Genomic DNA, 20,241 nt, shown 5'->3' on the forward strand with positions numbered 1-20,241 from the left:
AGGCACTGCAGAGTCGTTTATTTTTTTTTAAATACTCAACAAGCACAGTTCATCATTTATACAGTCTCTGTGTCAAAGGCAAAAGGTGGACATAAAATTAGAAGGTAGGTGCCTAAGAATATTTAATTGCCCAGGAAAATATTGCAAGAAGAACGTGATGACCTTCACGAAAAACCTGAGCAGGAAGCCTGGGCCATTAAGGAATCCCATTCTGAATGCTACACACCAGAAAACAGGCACTTTATTGCTCCTGAAAAGCATCCAGTCATCATTTTTCTCAGGGCATCCTTGAGCTCCTGGTTCCTCAGGCTGTAGATGAAGGGGTTCAGTGCTGGAGGCACCACCGAGTACAGAACTGATAGTGCCAGATCCAGGGATGGGGAGGAGATGGAGGGGGGCTTCAGGTAGGCAAAGGCACCAGTGCTGAAAAAGATTGAGACCACGGCCAGGTGAGGGAGGCACGTGGAAAAGGCTTTGTGCCGTCCCTGCTGAGAGGGGATCCTCAGCACAGCCCTGAAGATCTGCACATAGGAGAAAACAATGAAAATTAAGCAACCTAAAAAAGGAAAAGCACTAAAAGCAAGAAGCCCAATTTCCCTCAGGTATGTGCCTGAGCAGGAGAGCTTGAGAATCTGTGGAATTTCACAGAAGAACTGGCCCAGGGCATTGCCCTGGCAGAGGGGCAGGGAAAATGTATTGGCTGTGTGCAGCAGAGCATTGAGAAAGCCAGTGGCCCAGGCAGCTGCTGCCATGTGGGCACAAGCTCTGCTGCCCAGGAGGGTCCCGTAGTGCAGGGGTTTGCAGATGGCAACGTAGCGGTCGTAGCACATGATGGTGAGGAGGAAATACTCTGCTGACATAAAAAAGGTAAAGAAAAACTGCTGTGCAGCACATCCCATGTAGGAGATGGTTGTGGTGTCCCAGAGGGAATTGTGCATGGCTTTGGGGACAGTGGTGCAGATGCAGCCCAGGTCTGTGAGGGAGAGGTTGAGCAGGAAGAAGCCCATGGGGGTGTGCAGGTGGTGGTCACAGGCTACGGCGCTGAGGATGAGGCCGTTGGCCAGGAGGGCAGCCAGGGAGATGGCCAGGAAGAGCCAGAAGTGCAGGAGCTGCAGCTCCCGCCTGTCTGCGAATGCCAGGAGGAGGAACTGGGGCATGGAGCTGCTGTTGGACATTTGCTGCTTTTTAGTACAGGATCTGTTCAAAAAAGGAAAGGACAGGGAACAGTTAAGACAGACCTCTGTGAAAAAGCCACTCCACTTTTAAAAGAAATCATTGTGTCAAATGTCACCAAATGCACTGCCAAGGAGTCAGTTTTGGTCTGCTCCAGGGGGACATGGAATTTTTTGGTAGAGCTCTCACACACACAAGGAATGTCAGATGTAAGAGACCTTGAATACAAAAGTTCCATCTCTACTGTAATGACGCAGAAGACCTGAGGTGCAGAGCAGAAGCTTAGTCTGAGTTTAGAATAATTGTACCTGTGTTTTCTATTTTTACCATGACACCTGGGGAAGGTTCTTTTCCACTGCAGGAATCCTCATTTCTATGGCCCAGCATACAGTGCCCAGCAGAGCTGCAGGGAAGGGCCCCCAGAGCTGCCTGAACGCCCCCCTCCCCCAGGCCTTGGGGGCACTTGCCCCCCACTCCCTGTTCAGGGCTCTGCTGCCTGGAGCTGTCCCTGCCAGTAGCTGCTTCCCTGGGCACAGGGCTGGGCCCTGCCAGTGCTGCCAGAGCCCATCCCAGCCCTCGGGGCTCAGCTCTGCCCTGCAGAGCCCTCCCAGCAGCACAGGGCACTGCCCAGGGGCATCTCTGTCTGGGCAGGCTCTGATGGCAATGTCAGGGCAACCCTGAGGAGGCTGGAAAAGTGACACTGTCTGTAAGACAGTTTTGATGTCTGATACTCTCAGGTTCAATGCCCTCTAATCTAACAGAGTTCAAGTTTCAGTGTCTCCTCCTGTGCTCAGAGATTCATTTCTCTGTCACAGTCAGCACCCAGACAACCCAGAGTATAACACTGAAAGAACTGGTTCTTTCTCTTTAAGGTACCCCCTGCCTGTCTGTACCTCTTGCAAATACCTTCTGGGAAATTTCCTGCTTTGATCTGGAGCTGTGACCAGCCCTCATCCCTGCAGCACACTTTGGAGATCAGAAGGACTCTGCCCTGTTCTGCCCTCCCAGGAGTTGTTCCTTCCCCACAGCCCTTCTCCCCCAGCCCCGTGGCAGCTCCTTGGCCGGGCTGAGAGCTGAGCCTGGCAGGCAGCAGAGTCCCTGCCCCAGCACACAGAGCCCTGGGGGCAGGACCCTGCTCTGCACCACAGCCCTGGGCACCCCTGGCTGCACCCCCACCTTCCCACCCCACAGCCAGCCCTGGCACAGGGAACCTTCTGGCCCTGGGCCTCTGATGGGGCAGCAGCAAGTTCTGCTCTGCAGCAGCTTCTCCTGCTGCACCCCAGCAAATCCAGCAGAGCCATCCTGACAGCTCCTGCCAAGTTGAACTTTCCTACAGCCAGAGAATTCTTCACACAAATCCTGGGAAGGTTTCTCCCATAGTGAGAGCTCAGTCACCTCCCAGCCCAGGCTGCCTCTCATCTCTCTACCTTCTCTCCTGTGCCCTGGGTGCTGCAGGCAGTGCCCTCAGCCCTGCTGGGCTGTGCAGAGGAGCTGCTCCTGGGCAGAGCTGTCTCTTTGAAGCTCTTCTTGCTTGCCAGGAGCTCCCTGTGTGCCAGGAGCCCGGCCCAGCTCAGCAGCACAGCAACAGCCCCAGGCATTTCATGACCCTCAGGGGACTTTGATGTTGTTTACATGAGACTCAGTCCCTGAGAGGAAGTTCAAACAACTTTTCAAGAAGTCAAAGTGAGATGGAAACACTAAAGCTTTTTGTAGTGCTAATGAGTCTCACTGAGGGACACAACTGAGAAAGTGTCCCCAGATTCCAGGTAGAGCAGAAAAGTGCAGACAGTGATGACAAGGATGGACAAGCAAGGGAAAGGTGGCTCTGATGCTGAACAAACCTTGACTTGTTTTTTTAATCTAACAGGCCAAGCCCTGACCCTCAGTCCCTGGGAAGGCAGATGCTGTCCCTGCCTCATTCCTCAGGGCTCTTCCTGGGGCACTGGGATGTGGGATGTGCAGTGCCAAGGGCAGGACCATGGGGTGGCACCTGCCAGGCTGCTGAGCAGGGACAAGGAGGCCATGAGGCCCCAGGGCTGCAAGGGGCACTCCCCTCCTCCTGGCATCAGGGGCACAGACAGCAGCCATGGCCAAAGGCCTGCAGAAGGTGGCTGTGTCAGGGTCTTTCAGCTTCTCCCCCTCCCTGTCTCCTCTCCAGCCCAGGCTGTCCTACGGTGTCCATGCCCTGCCCCTTTCCCTGCAGGCTGTCGTCATCCCCCCGACTGCCCCACCTGGCTGGCACCTTCCTGCACTGACATCTCTGCGTCCTCCCTGGCTCTTCCTGCACACACAAAGCCTTGGGCTCATCCAGACTCCTTCTTGGTGACATATTGCACCACAACACTGACCTGAGGGAAATTTCTGACTTCTTGTCACCAGTCTAGGCCACCCCAGCTGCCCTTGGTGGCACTAGTTCTTTCTTAGGCTGTTTTCTGACAGGAAGAAAAGCTCCACCAGCTCTGACACCCCCCTTCCAGACCTCTCAGGCTACTGCTCTACTGTCCTCAATCTTCACACCACTGACCCCAGAGTCCTCATCCTCTATATACGGGTCATGTGCTTGAAGACCCAAATTCCTTCCTGGGAGATCTCTGGGACCTCTCCAAGGTTTTGGAAGATGACAATAGAGTGGTGTTATCCCAGAAAACACAAAGGGACACTTTTTTCCAAGGGTTGTCTTGGCAGAATGAGGCACAATCTCTTTAAACTTTCTGGCACAAGGGAGCTCTGAGCTCTGGGTACGGAGGGAGGTCCAAGTGCCAACCACTGGAGTGGGAGCTACAAATCATCAGGGCTTGTGTTCTTTGGAGGGCCAGACACTGGTGAGAGTGGGGGGTGTGTGCCCATGGAAGGACTTGAAGGGCACAATGAACTGTCTCAAAACACTGTCAAAGCAGGAAAATCCCATAAGGCACCACAAGACCTAAGCACTGGTGGCAAACAGGAAGCCATTTAATTCCAAGGCCTAACAAGACCCTGGGGATGTTTTCTCTGTAGGGTCCAGAGGTTTCCATCTGGTCCCTGTGCTTGGAAAGCCTTCCAAATCCATTCTGGTGAGGGGAGGTGGTGATGCAGCAACAGCAGATGCCTCGTGGGATGCCTGGACACCCCTGGGGAGGCAGAGCTGGGGCCACTCATTCTGTGCCCTATCCTGGCTGGATGCTGGGGTGACTGCCCTGAGGAGAGACAAATGAGGCTTCTCCTGGGGAAAGCCTCAGCCAGAACTCAGCTTCCCAAACAAGGCTGGGGCTGGGGGTGTGCCGAGGGGGAAGTTGTCCTGCAGGCAGCAGGACAGGACAAGCAGGATGCAGTCTGCTCAGGATGTGGCGCATCTGAAGGACACCATGGGTTTGGGCCCATTGTTGCTACTTTATTAAATCACAGCCACCTCCAACTGGCTCAGTGGGAACAGAAGAGCAGTGCTCGTAGTTTGAATAGTGGTTTTTGCTGAAGATTTGAAGGCATCAGGAGAGCTGTGATGTCACAGGGAGGATGTGATGTCACAGAGGAGGATGTGATGTCACGGGGAGCTGTGATGTCACAGAGGAGAATGTTTTGTCATAGGAGACATGCGATGTCACAGAGGAGGATGTGATGTCAAAGGAGAGCTGTGATTTCATAGGAGAGCTGTGATGTCACAGAGGAGGATGTGATGTGATAGGAGATGTCCTTCCAAAACCTCAGCCTTAGCATGAGATCCAGGCTGTGCTTAAGATCTCTTGAAAGAGCTCTGTGGTAGAGGAGATTTCCTGCTGCAAAACTGCAGCTTACTTATACTTCCAAAAAAAAAGAAGATATATAAACATGGGGAAAATGTGTAATGTGAAATGTAGCTGTAGATTATTATTTAAAATTACTACCTAAAATCACATTAACCTATTTTAGACCAATTTCAATTTTAAGCAGAAAAGGACACAATTTAGATGAAGTATGCCATTTTTAAATGATCTCAAGGGTATTCATGCTTGGGGTTTTTTTGTTTTGTTTTTTCTTTTCATTCTGTGTAAATCAACTGGACTTTTCAGCACTGTAATTAGAGTCAACATTATTTATGTGACAAGTTAGGTTCTTCTGTTGAAAGAATTCTACAATAAAATGACATTTGGGAGGGCACCTGCCCCTCAACAGGCACCCAGCTCACCCCAAAAGGTGCTGGGACCCCCCTAAAACCTCCCCACAGCCCCTCAAGGACCCCCAAAAACACTCAAAGCCCACCCAGGACCCCACCCAACCCCTTTTCTGGAGGATTTCTCTGGGCACTGGTGGTGCTGGGAGCCCCCCCGGCTGCGGGCGAGGAGCTCTCGGGTGAGCGGGTGGTGGGAAGGGGGAGGTCAGTGGGAAAAGGGGGGTCAGAGGGGACAGAAGGGGTGGTGGGACCCCAAACTGAGTGGGAGGGGAGTGGGACCTCAAAAAAATGGAGGGGGAGGGGCACTGAGGTTTGGGGGATGATGGGAGAGGGGTGGGAGAGGTCAGAAGAGTGGTGGAAGGTGAGGGTGGGACCCCCAAACTGAGCATGAGGGGGCTGGGGAGTGGGGGGATGATGTGGAAGAGGTGGGAGGGGGGGAAAAAGTGGGGGTTGGGACCCCAAAAGTGATCCTGGTTGGTCTGGGGATTGAGGGGACCATGGAAAAGTGGAAGGAAGAGGGAGAAGGGTGGAAAAGGGAGGGTGGTCTGGTGGGTTCAGCGGTCCCATGGGGGTCTTTGGCACCAGGTTTTGGGAAAGGGAGTGGTTCTCCTGAGCTCCCAACTTCCTGTGGGGTGCTGGGGGCTGCTGGATCCAATCTCAGCCTTGAATCTTGCCAACATTTTAAATTTAGAGGAAATAGAGAGGTGTGACTGAAACACTTTTGTCCCGCAGGTTTTAATGATGGCAAATCAGATTTATTGATAGAAATGAGTTATTTAGGGTTACAAATGATCAGACAAAAGATCTTCATCAGAATTATTTCCTGCACAACAGAAACACTAAAACTACCAGGAATACAGGATAAGATAGGACAGTGCTCTACACTAAAGCAATTGTTGAAGCAATTCTACTAAAGTTGAAACAAAAGCAATAATTCTTAATTAGAGATGGATGGAACTCCCCCAGATCAACGCTGGTGGGGAGATCTCTGCTCTCAACCTCCAGCACTGACATTGGGGGGTCCCCAGCCAAGGCAGGAATCTCCACACTCCCCCCAAGAAGGGTCCTGTTGGAAGAAGCTGCCCCTGGGAAAGGGGACTGGCCATTTCTGGTCGAAAGGGATGGACTGACAGTCCTTGAACTCCAGGGGTTGCCTCCCCATAAGGGGGTAAGTTTGGGGTGGAAGCAGTGGCCGAAGCTCTTCCCACAGTTGGGGCACTCACAGGGCTTCTATTACCCCGGTGGGTCCGTTGGTGTTTGGTCAAGGTAGAGCTCTGGATGAAGCTCTTCCCACACTCCCCACACTTGTAGGGCTTCTCCCCAGTGTGGATGCGCCAGTGGGTGACAAGGTGGGAGTTCTGCTTGAAGCCCTTCCCGCAGTCGGTGCAGCGGAAGGGCCTCTCATCCGTGTGCGTCCGCTCATGCACGAGGAGATTCCAGCTGGTCTGAAACCTCTTCCCACATTCCCCACACGTGTAGGGCCATTTCCCACTGTGAATGTGCTGGTGTCGGATCAGATGGGAGCGCTGCCTGAAGCTCTTTCCACATTCCAAGCACTTAAAGGGTTTCTCCCTGCTGGGAGGCTGATCAGGGACCACCAGGTCAGAGCTCCCCCTCAATCTCCGGCCGCCTTCCCGGCACAGGTTGGCTCTTTCCTCCTCAGAGCACCCTGGGCTGGCTTTGGAGCCCCTCCTGCGGGGGGATCTCCGGCCCTTTTCCTCCCCGCTGCCTTCCTGCGCCGGGGAGCCCTTCAAAACGGCCTCTCCCACCAGGGTCTCACGGGGGGATTTGTCCTCCGGGCTCTCCGTCCTCAGCTCGGGGCCTGGGGCAGGAAGCAAGAAGGACAGGCAGGGGATTTGCCTCCGGCCCACAGGGAAGGCCAAGGACATCCCCCCAACTCCGGCCCCGGCAGGACGGCGGCGCCAGCGGGGTTGTCCTGCAGCCGGGGCCATGCTGGGCTGACAGAGCCAGCACAACACCCGCCCAAAGGGACACTGACTTCCTCCTCACCTGCCTGGGGGGCCCAAGGCATCTTCCTCTTCCTCGCAGCCTCCTCCTCCATCCGACCAAGCTTTGGGAAGGACAAATCCTGATGGGGGGAAAACAAGGGCTGAGCGCGTTGGCTTGGGGGTTCCTCCTGCCCAAGTCCATCTCTAGAACTCACCGGGCATCCTGTGTCCATAAAAACCTCCAAAACACCAAGATTTAGCCCAGAAAAACCCAAATCATCAACATTCAGGCAAAAGCCTATAAGAAAGAGTGAGAAGACTCCTGCCCCCCCAAACTGAAAAAAGTTGAGATTCACCTAAAAAATACTCTAAAATATGAAGATGAGCCAAAAAAAATTCTCCTAAGATTTCCCCTTCTCTGGTTTCCCCCCTTTAGGGTTCAGAGAGTCTCTCCTGTCTGGGATGCTGAGGGTTCTACCTAGAGATGCTGGGAGTGTTGGGGGTCCCAAGGCTCCCTTCTCCTCTGATTCTCGCCTTCGGGATACTGCATTCCCAGAAATTCCCCCTCTCCAGGTTCTCCACTTTGTTGTCCTAGGGGATCCCAGGGGTCCCCACTGTCCAGGCTTCCCCTTCTCCGTGCCCCCCCTCACCAGGCTCTCAGGGGCCCTCTGAGAGGGCACTGGGAGGGACTGGGGGGGAACTGGGGCACACTGGGGGGCACTGGGGAGTTACCTGGGGATACCACGACACACGGGGGGACACTGGCAGGTTACTGGGCCATACTGGGGGTTACTGGGTGCTCACTGCAGGATCACTGGGCCATACTGGGGGGCAGTGGGAGGTCACTGGGACACACTGGCTGGTCACTGAGGGGGTTACTGGGCCGTACTGAGGGTCACTGGGAGGTCACTGGGATATACTGGGGGCACTGGGATCCCCTTACGTGGATGTGGTACATCTCCCACCCCGGATTTTTGGGGGCATCCATAGGACCCCTCCTCTGGGGGCTGGAGGATCCCTTGAAACCCACTGCTGGGCTTTAGGGGACCCTGTAAAATCCCCTCAAAACCCCTGAAATTCCCCCCTTGACCCATCGAAACCTCCTCAAGGACCCCTCATCCCTCCCCAGCACCCTCTAAACCCTCTCAGTGACCCACAAAACCCACCTGAAACTCCCCAAGCCCATTCAGGGACCCCCAATCCCCCCCAAGGGCCCTCCAAACCGTCTGGGACACCTTAAACCCCCCAGAGACCCCAAAACTGCCTCAAAGGTCCCCACAAAGCCTCCCAGGAACCCAAAACCTCCCAAGAGACCCCCAAAGCCCACCTGGGACACCTCAAATCTTCTCAGAAAACAAAACCCACATCAGAGCCCCCCAAAACCCTCCAGGGACCTTCAACCTCCCCCCCGAGTTTTTTCAGGGACCCCTCAAAACGTCCCCGGGAACCCCCGAACCCCCCCGCTAAACCCCCCCGAGCCCTCCAGGCTTTCCACCCACACCCGCGCTCCCCGCAGCCCCCGAGGGGATCCCCAGACCCCGCTCTCGCCGCCCCCCCCGCCAACTCACCCAGCGAAGTGCAGGGGCCGCAGGCGAGTCCTCCTCACTCCCGACCACGAGGCCAAAATGGCGCTCGCTCCGCGCGCCCTCCGCCTTTACAGACCCGCCCCGCAGCCAATCAGCGCGCGGCCACGGCCCCTGCCCGCCCCCCGCCTGCGCGGGGCATTGTGGGAGTTGTAGTCCCTGCAGCGGGGGAGGATCGGGCGTTTTGCTTTTTAGTTTTTCTGTCTTCTTTTATTTTCTCTTTTTTCTTTCTTTCTTTTCTTTCTTTTTTCTTTCTTCTTTCTTTTCTTCCCTTTTTTCTCTCTCTTTTTTCTTTTTTCTCTTTTTTTTATTTGTTCTTTTTTTCCTCATTTTTTCCTATTTTTCTTTTTTTTTCTTTTTTCTCCTTTTTCTCTCTTTTCTCCCTTTTTTAATTTTCATTTTTCTTATTTTTCCCTTTTCCTTTTTTTTTTTACATAGTTTTCTATTAGTTGTTTTATTCAAGGACAATTTAAACACAGATCAAAACAATCTCCATGTATATATCTTACAAAAACAGATAATCTGCCTTGTTCCAGGTTTGTGAGGGTTCCTAAGATCACAAACATTGAGACATCAAGGGTGGGAAGTGAAGCAACTTTATCCTGTCCCTTGCCACAGCCTCCAATCCACACCCAGCCCTGGATTTCTGCAAAGCCACTGGGCAGGAGCAGGAGATGGAGCTGGTGCTCGGCGGGAGGGGCAGCAACAACAAACCCGTGTCTTTGGCACAGGGGAAGGAATTTAGTGCTTGAGGGGTTACATTCCACAGGCTCCCCTGGGGATCAGCTCATGCTCGGACAGTGAGAACAGCAAGAACATTCCTAATAAAAATGCCCGAGGGAAGGGAGCGGAGGGGGAGCAGGGGCAGGAAAAGGAAGCAGAGCGATGGAAGATGGGCTGGGGCGGTCGGGGCTGGGGGAAGGCAGGCTGGACAATGCCTTGTTTGGTCCAGCAGCTGGACCAGCTCCAGGGCAGATGTCAGGGCAGCCTCTGCCACAGGGACATGGACAAACAGACCCTACAAAAGCTCTCAGAGGGGTTGGGGGCTCTGGGCGGGGCTGCGCTCTCGCCTCAAGCCAGGATATCCCAGGGCAGTGGAACAGCAATTCCTGTCAGCTCCCAGCAAAGATTATTGGGGTTTGCACTGGGGAAATATTGACGCTCCAGCTTCTTCTTCTCTTTTTAGAACTTTGAGCTTGCAGTCGGGTAGAAGGGCTGGTGAGGGAGTGGGAAGAGACCCACTGAGGGGCACATCTCATCCCTCAGTTAGATGGAGCTAAACCCCTGATCTTGCTTAGGAAGAGCTACTGATGCTCAATTTTCTTCTTTCCCTTCTGCTTTAGTGGGATATTACATTTCCCTGCAGTATTGGTGATAGAATGGTATGTCAGCTGGAATAGTTTAGTTCTTACAGAAAGCATAAATGCATTTTAACGAAGGTATTTTTACATAGGTGAGGCCTCCAAAAAAACCCTCAAACCCCAAAGGTAATATAAGTGCAGAATACAGTGAACTTTAGGGTTTTCTTTTTAATTTTTGGGTAGAAAAGCCATCCCAGTTAGGGACAGCAATTTATTGCATTGCTGAAAAAAAACCAACCAACCAACAAAAAAAGAAATCTGAATTTGTTCTCCTTCAGATTTGTTTTTGATCATAAGAATACTTCTAGTGAAAAGGGCTAATTTACTCTTTCTAGAGGAATATTTTAAGTGTGATTATCACAATATCACAGCTGCTGAAAAGGTCTAAAATAGGACATGGACCTTGAACGTGTTCCTGTGTTTAGGATGTGCTGCTTAACATTCAAGAAACAATAAAACTGCAACTCATTTATTAAGGTATCATCTCAAAATGTTAACTCTTGCTCTGTAAAGACATGCCACAAGGATTGTAGAAAGCTTGCAGTATCCCAGGAAGTACATGTGGTATTTTATCAATGTAAATATGGATAAGATTTTCAAGATTTCTGCTGGCAGTACTCCATAACTAAAGTAAGTTTTCCCTTTGCTACTGCACTAGTTTATGATTTAATTGTTACTGACATTCCACCAGTCATATTATTAGCTTCACCAAATGAAAGGGAAATAATCCTGTATTAATTAAAGAGAGCAACTGATTTCCCTCAGTCATCTTATCCTTGGCTGTCTGGGACAGTGATGCACTTCAGCTTCACTACAGAAACTGCCACTAAAAAAGAGCTTGGGGTGATAGTGAGAGATCCATATTGAAGGGTGTACCTGAATTATCTTTAGGGAGGAGACCTTTTTTGGTGGGTGACAAGCAATGTGCCTGTGGCTCCCTTTTTCTTTCTGGGTTCTTTTTCCCTTTCTTTTTGTCAGAGGCTTTGGAAAAGGTGTTTTGTCAAGAGAATAATATTCATTTATAGCCATGTGAACAGTTTCTATCCTATACCAGTGAAGGCAGTCACCTAAATACCCATACCCATGCCCTTGAAAATAAAACAAGGAGAAAATATGGAGTATTTGTTTGAGACCAGATAAACTGAATGTAGTTCAGTAACATGGTAAGGCAATTGCTGTTATTTCACAGAGACATTTCTTTCTATGCTGGAACTGAGGGTAGCAGCCAAATCTAAAAGCCTTGCTCTGTGTGTTTGTGAACACACTGTGGGTAAGTTCAAAGGAGCATTCAGAGATTGTGTTGTGTGAGCCTTTTTCCCTGAGATCAAAACAAGGAGTAATTAATGCTAAATCCATCGGATGGCTTTCAAGTAATAACTTGGTTCAGTTTGTCCAACTGTGTACAAACAGGTGAGGAAAATCTGGAACTTTAGAAGGGTTAGTTTTTTACCTCATTAGCAGGATATCCAGGGGTGCACCAAGTGCCTTCCAGTGAGGAGCACAAGAGACCAGCAGACAGTGACAATATTGTTCTAATGTTAATGTCACTGGAGCACAGAGTGAGATCACATCTGAGTTATGTTTCTTTAATTAGTGATTGGGAATAAAGAGAAAATCACATATTTGATGACACTTTAGGATTTATTTCACACTCTTAACAAGAAGGTATTTTCCAGCTGGACTTTGAATAAGGTTCCATGGTATATTGCAAATTTCTATCTCAAGTTAACAGTCTACTTCTTCCCAAAGAAATTCTCAGCAGCTAACACCCTTTCATCATCTGGCTCTTTCCCTGATGGCTTGAGCTTGTTGCTCCTTTGGGTAAATACCCATTTGACACAATGCACTGGGCAGCTTCTGCCAAGTGCCACTGAATCTCACTTCTTCCCTTGCCTTGAGGTAGTTGTGCTTTAAGAATGTGGCTGTTCAGATGCCCTGAAATGTCTCTAGTATTTCAGTGGGAAGAAGCTTCAAGATGTGCTGTTTGGCACACATGAGAAATTCCCTGCCCAGAGAGCCATGGAAATGTAGGTGCTGCTCAGTAATGCCCCTTGACTGGGACAGGCACTGCTGAGGATGTTTTCCTTCCCCTCTCTGATTCCATTCCCACTGTTTTGTACAGACTCCTTGGGGTCAGATTTTGCACTGTACAGTTTGATAAGTGTAGTGTAGATGTGTGTTTGAAGGCATGTTCTTCTTCTGCATTCCCTGATCAAATTCAGTAAACTGATACCTGGCCTGAACTTTTTTCCCCCCCATAGTACTATTTTTATTTATTTCTCCAGAACAGCTTGAGAAAATGAAGGTACACTTAGCCCCAGTTTACTTGCTGCTGTAATCTCTTGACCTTTTTTCTTTTCCCCTCCCCCAAACTGATGGGTAACTGTGAAACCCAAGGTCAGGAATGTGGTTGGAATTCCTGGCCCCAGCCTGGGTGAGGTGACACTTTCAGTCTCCCGGGGGAAAAAACCAACTGCTTTGTTTATCAACATGCAAAGGGCAGCACTGTGGGAAATAGGGCCTAGAAAAAAACGTAGCTTTGCAGGGAACGGAGCAGCTCATTACAGGGGTGAGCTGCAACTCCTAAAACTGCCATTTCAACTCCTGTTTCAACTACAGTGACAGCTGGCAGCCAATCAAATGCTGCAGTCACAGGTTTTACCTTATAAGATATGATTATCTGTTGGTGTTGAGTATAAAAGGAGGGCTGCGACTCCAATAACCTTGTCTCAGCTTCACCCCCTGAGTCTGTGCCTCAATACGCCACAAATGGCACCCCATGTTGGGGTATGAAAGAAACTAAGCTGTTTCTCCGGTGGTGTAGCTCAGCTGAACACAAGGAAGGAAAAAGCGCTGAAAGGAAGCGACAAGAGAGCTCTCAATTACCTTACACTGGACAATAAGGGAAGCAGCTGAGAATGAAATGGGAACCCCTTTAACGAAAAAGCATAAGGCACTCTAGCGAGCCTGTGCTGAAATCCTTAAAAAATATGAGAAAACAGTACAGGAAGAAAATTTAGAATGTCTCCTTTTGTGGGCATCCAAAGCTAATCCCACATTAAACGGTGACTTAGTATATGACTGGAGAGTTTGGGATGATGTCGGTGCCAGACTCTGGGACAGCACCACGCTAGGGGATAAGATAGCAACCTCTTTATTAACAACATGGAGAGCAGTTTATGAAGCTTTGCAAACTCACTCCAGCTCCGCAGACAACCGTGTAGAAACGGCAACTGATTCTGAGCCACCATCACAGCAGGAGCTGAAATTTTGTGTGCAGACCCTGCCCCATGCCCTGCCCCAACCGCAATCTCCTGTGTTGCCTTCCACGCCACCAGAGCTGCCTTCATTGCCAGCATCACTGTGGCCACCTAAGGCACAGCCCGCAGCGTGGCCAGAAACAAAGGCCTCCTCCTCCACGCCCCATTCACGTGGACTTCGCTTCCGTGGTGCCGCTGCCACAGTACCAGTTTCTCAGTCAGATGACTCCAAGGAGGACCCAGAACTCACAGATAAGGAAAAAGATTTAACCTTTCACTCTCCTGACTTGCCTGACAAATGGGTGCGAGTGCAGGGGGAGGTGAGACTCGCAGGGGACACGGCAGTCTTAAAAGATTTCCCAGTCCTGGTCTTGCCTGACCAGGACCCTCACTGGGAGGGTCTGTCATATGCTCTTATTAAAGATGTAAGGCGAACAATAACAGACCACAGTTTGGGGGCTTTGCACCCAGTATGTCCCCTCGCAGCCTTCTGCCACCCACCCCCTCACAGATTCCCCTCAAGGCTTCCCACTCCCTTGTCCCATCAGGGCCTCCACAGCACCTCACCCCTTCCTGGCCTCCCAGCACCCCCTCTCCTGCGGGTCTCCCCCAGCCCTGCCAACCTGCCCGGCAGCGGCGCAGCCCTGAAGGAGCTCCAGAGGAGCCTCTCCAGAGGCACTTGGGAGCCCAGACCAATCCAGCCAGCAACACACAGGCAGGACACAGACGGTGCTTCCTGGCTGGGCGAGGGCTTATGGCCATCTCCGAGGACAAGGTGCTCAGGGTTCCCCACAGCTCCAGCCTCGGCCCCTCCATTTTGCTGGAAACGTTGAGGCTCCAGCAGAGCCACCAAAGGCCAAGGGGCTTTTGCCCACTTTTGCTGGCACACTGCACAGCGGGGCAAGTGTTGCAGAGCACAAGGAGCCCTTTTCCCCTCTTCCCCAAGGCCCTGTGCACACTGGGCACCAAAAAAACCTCCTGGGCCTCTGTGCATGATAACATGTTGGTCATGTTCCCATGCTGGGCTCAAAGGAGGTGCTAACAGGGAAGAGGCATCTTCCCCACAGGCTCAGGTGGCCCCAGGAGATGGAGCTTCCTGCATCAGTTCTCCACAGAGCTGCAGCAGCACAGGCAGACACTGCCCTGTGGAAAAGGCTGGGTCTTCCATGCCCTGCACAGCCAGTCTTGGAGCTGCTGGAATCTGCAGTAGGGAGCCATCTGTACAGCTCTCGGCACGTAGCAGTGTTGAATTGCCAGGCCTGCCATGGCGAGTCTGATGTCTTCTGTCATGTCTCTACAGGCTGGAAGAGGCAGCAACGGAGACTACCAGAATGGGAAGAATGAAGTTCTCCGTACAGCTCTGATGATGTGAAGCGTTTGACAGGCCAGGTCTGAGATGGCAGGGCTGTCATCAGTGATGCCTTGAAGGGCTGAAAGAGAAAGGAAGAGAGCCAAGGTGAGAGGCCAGGGGTGTGGGGACGTGAGGAGCCCCTCCTGCCAGGGCCATCCCAGCCAGCTCTTGCCATGGCCAGGAGGGAGCAGGGCCCAAGGGGATCAGCTGGAAGGTGCCTTCGCTCACCCTGGCAGATGAGCTGCAGCTCTGGCTGCTCCTGCTTCATGGACCTGGCGGCGATCCCTGGGAACACAGAGCCTGTCAGGCCCCAGAGGCACAGGTCCCCCGCAGCAGCACTGCCAGCCCGGCCACACGGCCTCCTGCCCTGGCAGGGCTGAGCCCGGGGCCTTCCCGCATGGGGACGCCCCAGGGCTGGGTTGGCACAGGGTGGCAGCAGGCACCAGGCCACTCGGGGCTCCACATGCCCTGGGCCGCATCCTGCTGCCGCTGCAGCAGCCGGGGCTGGGGCCGAGCTGCAGCGGGGTGGGGAGGGACCCCGGCCTTGTGGCTCACCCAGAAACTTGATGGCCAGCTTTCGCAGGGGCTCCTCTGGGCTCTCCAGGAACGGCAGGGCCTGGCGCACGTACTGGCCCACTCGGCTCCTGTCCTTTTCCAGCTGCAAAGAGCGCCAGGGCACAGAGGGAAGGCTCGGCTCAGGCTCTGCCCCTTGGCCGGGCGCTCCCTGCCCCCAGCACGGGGCTCCCCTGCCCGCAGAGCCCTGAGGCCCGGCCAGCAGCCGCTGGGGCCGGGTTTGGGGGGAGCAGAGGGCTGGGTGCTCCTGGGGAGCCAGGGGCTGGGGCTTTGGGGCCGTCCTTACCAGGCACTCGGGAAACCTCCATGGCTGCTCCATGGTCACCAACTGCTCAAGATCCCTCCACTTCAGGAACCTGGCTGCACCAAACAGTGCTCTCCGAGAGGCCTGCACAGCAACAGAGAGCGGGCCATGGCACCGCAGCCCAGGGCACAGCACCTGCATCCCTGCGCCAAGGCCAGGAGGAGGCTACAGGCGACCATGGGCCAGGGCAGGAGGCACAGCAGCCACCTGCCATGGGGGCACCAGTGCCCACAAGTCCTCACCTCTGCCACACGCTGGTTCTCATTGTGCCAGTTGAAGTAGAATGGCACCAGACTCAGGTACACGTGTGGCTTTAGGCTCTTGCTCCTCTCTGTTGCCTCCATCAGCTCCCGGAAGAGGAGCATGGAGAGCTGCTGCAGCTGGCTGTGCTCCTGGTGCAAAGGAAGAGGAAAAGACCTCAGCACTGGCTTCTCCAGGCCCACCGGGGCACAGGCCTGAAAAGACACTGGGCCCAAAGTTTCCTGGCAGCACTCAGTGCCCACGATGAGGGGCACAGAGCCTTACATTGTCAAAGAGTGGCCGCAGCACCTCAAGCAACTTCAGGGCTATTGGGCTGGATATTTGGATGACTTTCAAGCCCAGCACATTGATGAACACACAGAGAGTCATCTGAACTGTGTCTATGTCTGCATCCTGCAGTAGCTCCAGGAGGCTTTCGTTCAGGCTCCGGATGCTCTTAGCCTGTGTGGAACACAATGCTGTGCTGCAGCCCCACGCTGCTGCCGCGGGGCCCAGAGGCCAAAGGTGCATCCCAAAGGAGTCGGGCAGCTGAACGGGGAGGAGGAGTGCTGGGAGCAGCTGCCACAGCTGCCAGAGTCCAGCCAAGGCCAAGCTACTGCCTTGCACAGCCTCACGCTGCCGGCCCGGCTTCAGCCCCTGTCCCCTGCTCACCATTGCGGGAGCCTTGCTGAGCACCAGCAGGCCTCGGAGCGCCAGGCGACGCCTCTCCGGGCACTGCCTGCGCAGGTACCTGGAAATGATCTGCAGGACGCTGGGCCCACATTGTCTGGGGTTCAGGCAGTGCAGGACCTGAAAGGCAGGGAGCAGTGACGGGGTGCCCGGCCGGCAGGAGCCCAGACCCGCCCGGGGCTGGGCCCAGGCAGCAGCACAGGGTGCAGGCACCGTCCCGGGCGGCTGCGGCTGTGAGAGGGCAGAGAGGGGGAGGCAGCTGGGCCAGGCAGCGCTCGCCATCAGGCTCACCTCCACCAGGAACGCCAGGGCAGGCAGTTCCCACAGGGGCTCTCCCCTGCTGAGCCGCGGGAGCAGGCTGACGGCGATGCTGCGGCAGAAGGAGCGGGAGACACGGCACAGCTCCCTGCAAGGGGGAATAAAGGTGCCAGAGACCCTGAGCCAGGTGGGCAAAGCTCTCCTGGGACTGACTCACACAGGCCTGGTCTTTGGCCACCAGCCCAGGAGAGGACGTGGGCACTTTGGGAGGTGGCTCCTCCTGTGCAGCCGCCCCTCTCCGCCTTTTCCACTCTGCTCAGCCATCCCTGGCTGCCAAGGCCCTCTGGCCCAGCACACGGGCACTGTGTGGGGTGGCCTGTGCACAGGGCAGAAATGACAGGGGCAGTGGGGAGAAAGGGCTCTCACCTGGCCAGCAGACCCACTGCATAGTGGTGGGTGTCAGCCTTGAGGAGCATGTCCCAGCCACACTTGCGACCGATCGCCATCAGCACGTCCTCATCCAGCAGCTGGCGCAGCAGGGCTTTAACGGTCTGCACTGCAAACCTGTGTGCAGAGCACAGCCCAGGTCAGGCACAGAGCCCTGGCCCCAGCCCCGAGGGCGTGGCAGGGAGAGGGGACTGGGATGGAGCACCTGTTGGGGTTGGGGGGAAGGCTGCGCTGCTCCCGGCATCGCCTCCAGAAGGTCTCGACCTCCTCTGACATCTCCTCTGTGCTGATGAAAACTTGGAAGAGCAGAGTCAGAAGGAGGCGGGGGAAATTGTCCTTCACTGCACTTGGGCACCAGGAGTGGGACAGTTGGATGATCTCCCAGAGTGCCACAGTTGCCTGCCAAAGACAAAGCACCCAGAGACAGCTCTCAGGGCCCAGATGTCCATGTGGCAGGGCCCAAGCGTGGCAGGGACAGGCCAGAGGAGACACAGGGGGATCCCCCAGCCTGCTGCCCCTGAACCTGCCCCTAAGCCAGGCTTGCAGCCCAGTGCCTGGGGCAGGGAGAAGCAGTGGTGAAGGAGGATGGAAAGGCGTCCCAGAGGCAACCTGGGGGCGAGCAGAGGTCAGCTCAAGAAACTCACAGTCAGGGCAAAGACATCCCTCTCATCCCCATCAGAGGTGCGTCTCCTGTGCGCTGGCCAGTATTCCAGCACACGGAAGAGGATCTGCAGCACCGGCTCCTTAGTCCGTCTGAAGGAGATGAGCGTCTTCCACATGGTGCGAGCAGCTCTGTGGAGTCACAGCTCTGGCTCAGGGGGGTCTGGGACACAGCGCTGTGGCCTGGGCAGCTGCGGGGCCCAGGTGACAGAACCACGGTGCCTTGTGGGGCAGGGAGGCAGGCTGGCCTCAGGATTGGAGGCTGACATGCCAAAGCTGGCAAAGAGAGGAGCTGGAGTGTCCTGGAAGTCTCCATGTCTCTGGCACACCATTTGGGACAGGCTGTCCAGGGGGATGGGGTCTAAAGGCAGGTGAGCCCTCAAGGCAGGTGGGCCCCATACCTGTCACAGACTGGGGCAGAGCGCAGCAGGGTCACTGCAACATCCGTGGGGTGTGCCTCGGTCAGCAGGACAAGAGTCTTGTCCAGCCTGTGCTCAGCAGACACATTGGACGTGAGCCACTGATGGATGCACCTGACTATGGTCGGCACCTGGAGGGGACACGGGAGACAGTTGGAGAGCTGCCAGAGCCAGTAACTTGCCCAGCTTCCCCCAAGAAGTGCTCCCCTTGCCACCACACTCTGCTGGTCTCAAAGGCTGAGGGGACCCAGAGCAGCCGACGTGAGGGGCCACAGCATCCCTGGGGGACTGGAGCCCTGGCCACAGGCTGCTTACTTGCTTTGCTTTGTAGACACCGTTCTGCACAAGCAAATCCAGCAGGGCAGCGCTGGTCTGGGCATTGAAGAGGTCCAAGTTTGCCGTGTCCCCAGTGGCCATGAAAGTGGCCTCTTCATGCCAAATGCACCTGATGAATCTGCAAACCAGCTACAGGAGAAAGGCAAGGAAGAGAGAGGGATGTCCCCTGGAGGGCCGCGACAGCGGTGCTGGGCTGAGCAGTGAGAGCAGGCCCAGCCCAGGCGGGGATGGCTGCAGGTACCTGTGCTGCCCTGCGGAAGCGGCCACGGGCACGGAGCTGCTCTTCTGTCCGCTCCTGGCCTGCATCTGGCAAAGAGCGAGCGCGCTCAGAGCTGAGGGTGTGTGGGAGAGGCCGGAGAACACAGCCCAGGCCTGGGCTCCAGGAGCAGGCAGGGCCAGCCCCGGGATGCCCAGTGGATGGAGCACGGCTGCCAGGAGATCAGCCCCGGCCCCTCTGCCCCCCTCCCTTTCCCTGGGCATGTCCATATGGGATGGGACAGGATGAGGCCAAGGGGGCTGCAGCCACCAGTCCTGTGGCCCAGCTCCAGCACTCACCCTCCTGCGGGGGCTGCACCTGCTGCACCTCTTCAGGCTGCTGTGTTGGAGCAGCCCCAGGGCTTTCCTCCTTCTCCTCCTCCTTCACCCAGGCCAGCTTGGGCACCGTGGGGGGTCTCTGCTGCATGTCTCTATCTGGTGTTATGGACACCTGCAGTAGAGATGCCATGGAAAAGCTTTGGCTCCTCAAGTCTTGCAGTCGTGCCTTGAAGGCAGCCGCAAGAGAGAAGCCTGGGAAATGCCTCGCCTCATCCAGTCCCACTGTCTGGCCTCGAGGGCACCTGCCCCAGGGACTGGAGATGCCTTGAGCAGCCCCAGGTCCCCAGGTCCCACAGTCTGGCCTGGAGGATGCACAGGGGAGAGGTGGAGAGCTGCCAGAGTTAGATACTTGCCCAGCTTCCCCTGAGAAATGCTTCCCTTCCCAGCACACTGTGCCAGCCTCAAAGGCTGAGGGGGCCCAGCACACCCAGCTTGGGGGCCACAGGCTGCTTACTTCAGCAGAGACAGCTCTCTCCTCAAGGAAGTCCAGGCTGGGGGTATCGGCCAGGCGCTGAACAGGCGCGGCCTCAGTGCTCGCCACGCCCTCCGTCGTTGTGGCATCGGCCTCCTCCGTGAGACCAGGCAGCACAGAGTCACAGTGTGACACATCATCGGTGGGCGTGGTGTCCCAGTGGGTTGTGTGATCACTGGTTGCGGTGTCACACTGTGTTGGGACAGCAGTCGACGCGGTGCTGACATCAGGCTTTGTCAGCTGGGTCGGGATGGTGTCAGGCTGGGCCTCAACATCAGCTGGTGTGACCCTGGACTTTCTACGCCGACTGCCCATGAATTTCATAAATGTCTGCAGGAGAAAGAAGGGCAGGGAAGAGAGGGATGTCCCCTGGAGGGCCGCGACAGCGGTGCTGGGCTGAGCAGTGAGAGCAGGCCCAGCCCAGGCGGGGATGGCTGCAGGTACC

General features: G+C 54.8%; 1 protein-coding gene and 1 pseudogene across 1 annotated transcript; both read right to left on the reverse strand.

The window, feature by feature from the left end:
* The window catches only part of LOC127474816 (zinc finger protein 850-like), a 454,983-nt pseudogene that overhangs the window by 387,676 nt on the left and 47,066 nt on the right, over window positions 1–20,241 (reverse strand).
* Window positions 213–1,189, reverse strand: LOC127474892 (olfactory receptor 14J1-like). The gene has a single exon (XM_051796214.1). It carries the CDS (start codon window positions 1,173–1,175, stop codon window positions 219–221), a length of 957 nt encoding a protein of 318 aa, XP_051652174.1. The 5' UTR covers window positions 1,176–1,189; the 3' UTR covers window positions 213–218.

This window comes from Manacus candei, unplaced genomic scaffold (assembly GCF_025592945.1).
Source record: "Manacus candei isolate 608988 ecotype Guabito, Panama unplaced genomic scaffold, ASM2559294v1 h1tg000045l, whole genome shotgun sequence".
NCBI lineage: Eukaryota > Metazoa > Chordata > Aves > Passeriformes > Pipridae > Manacus > Manacus candei.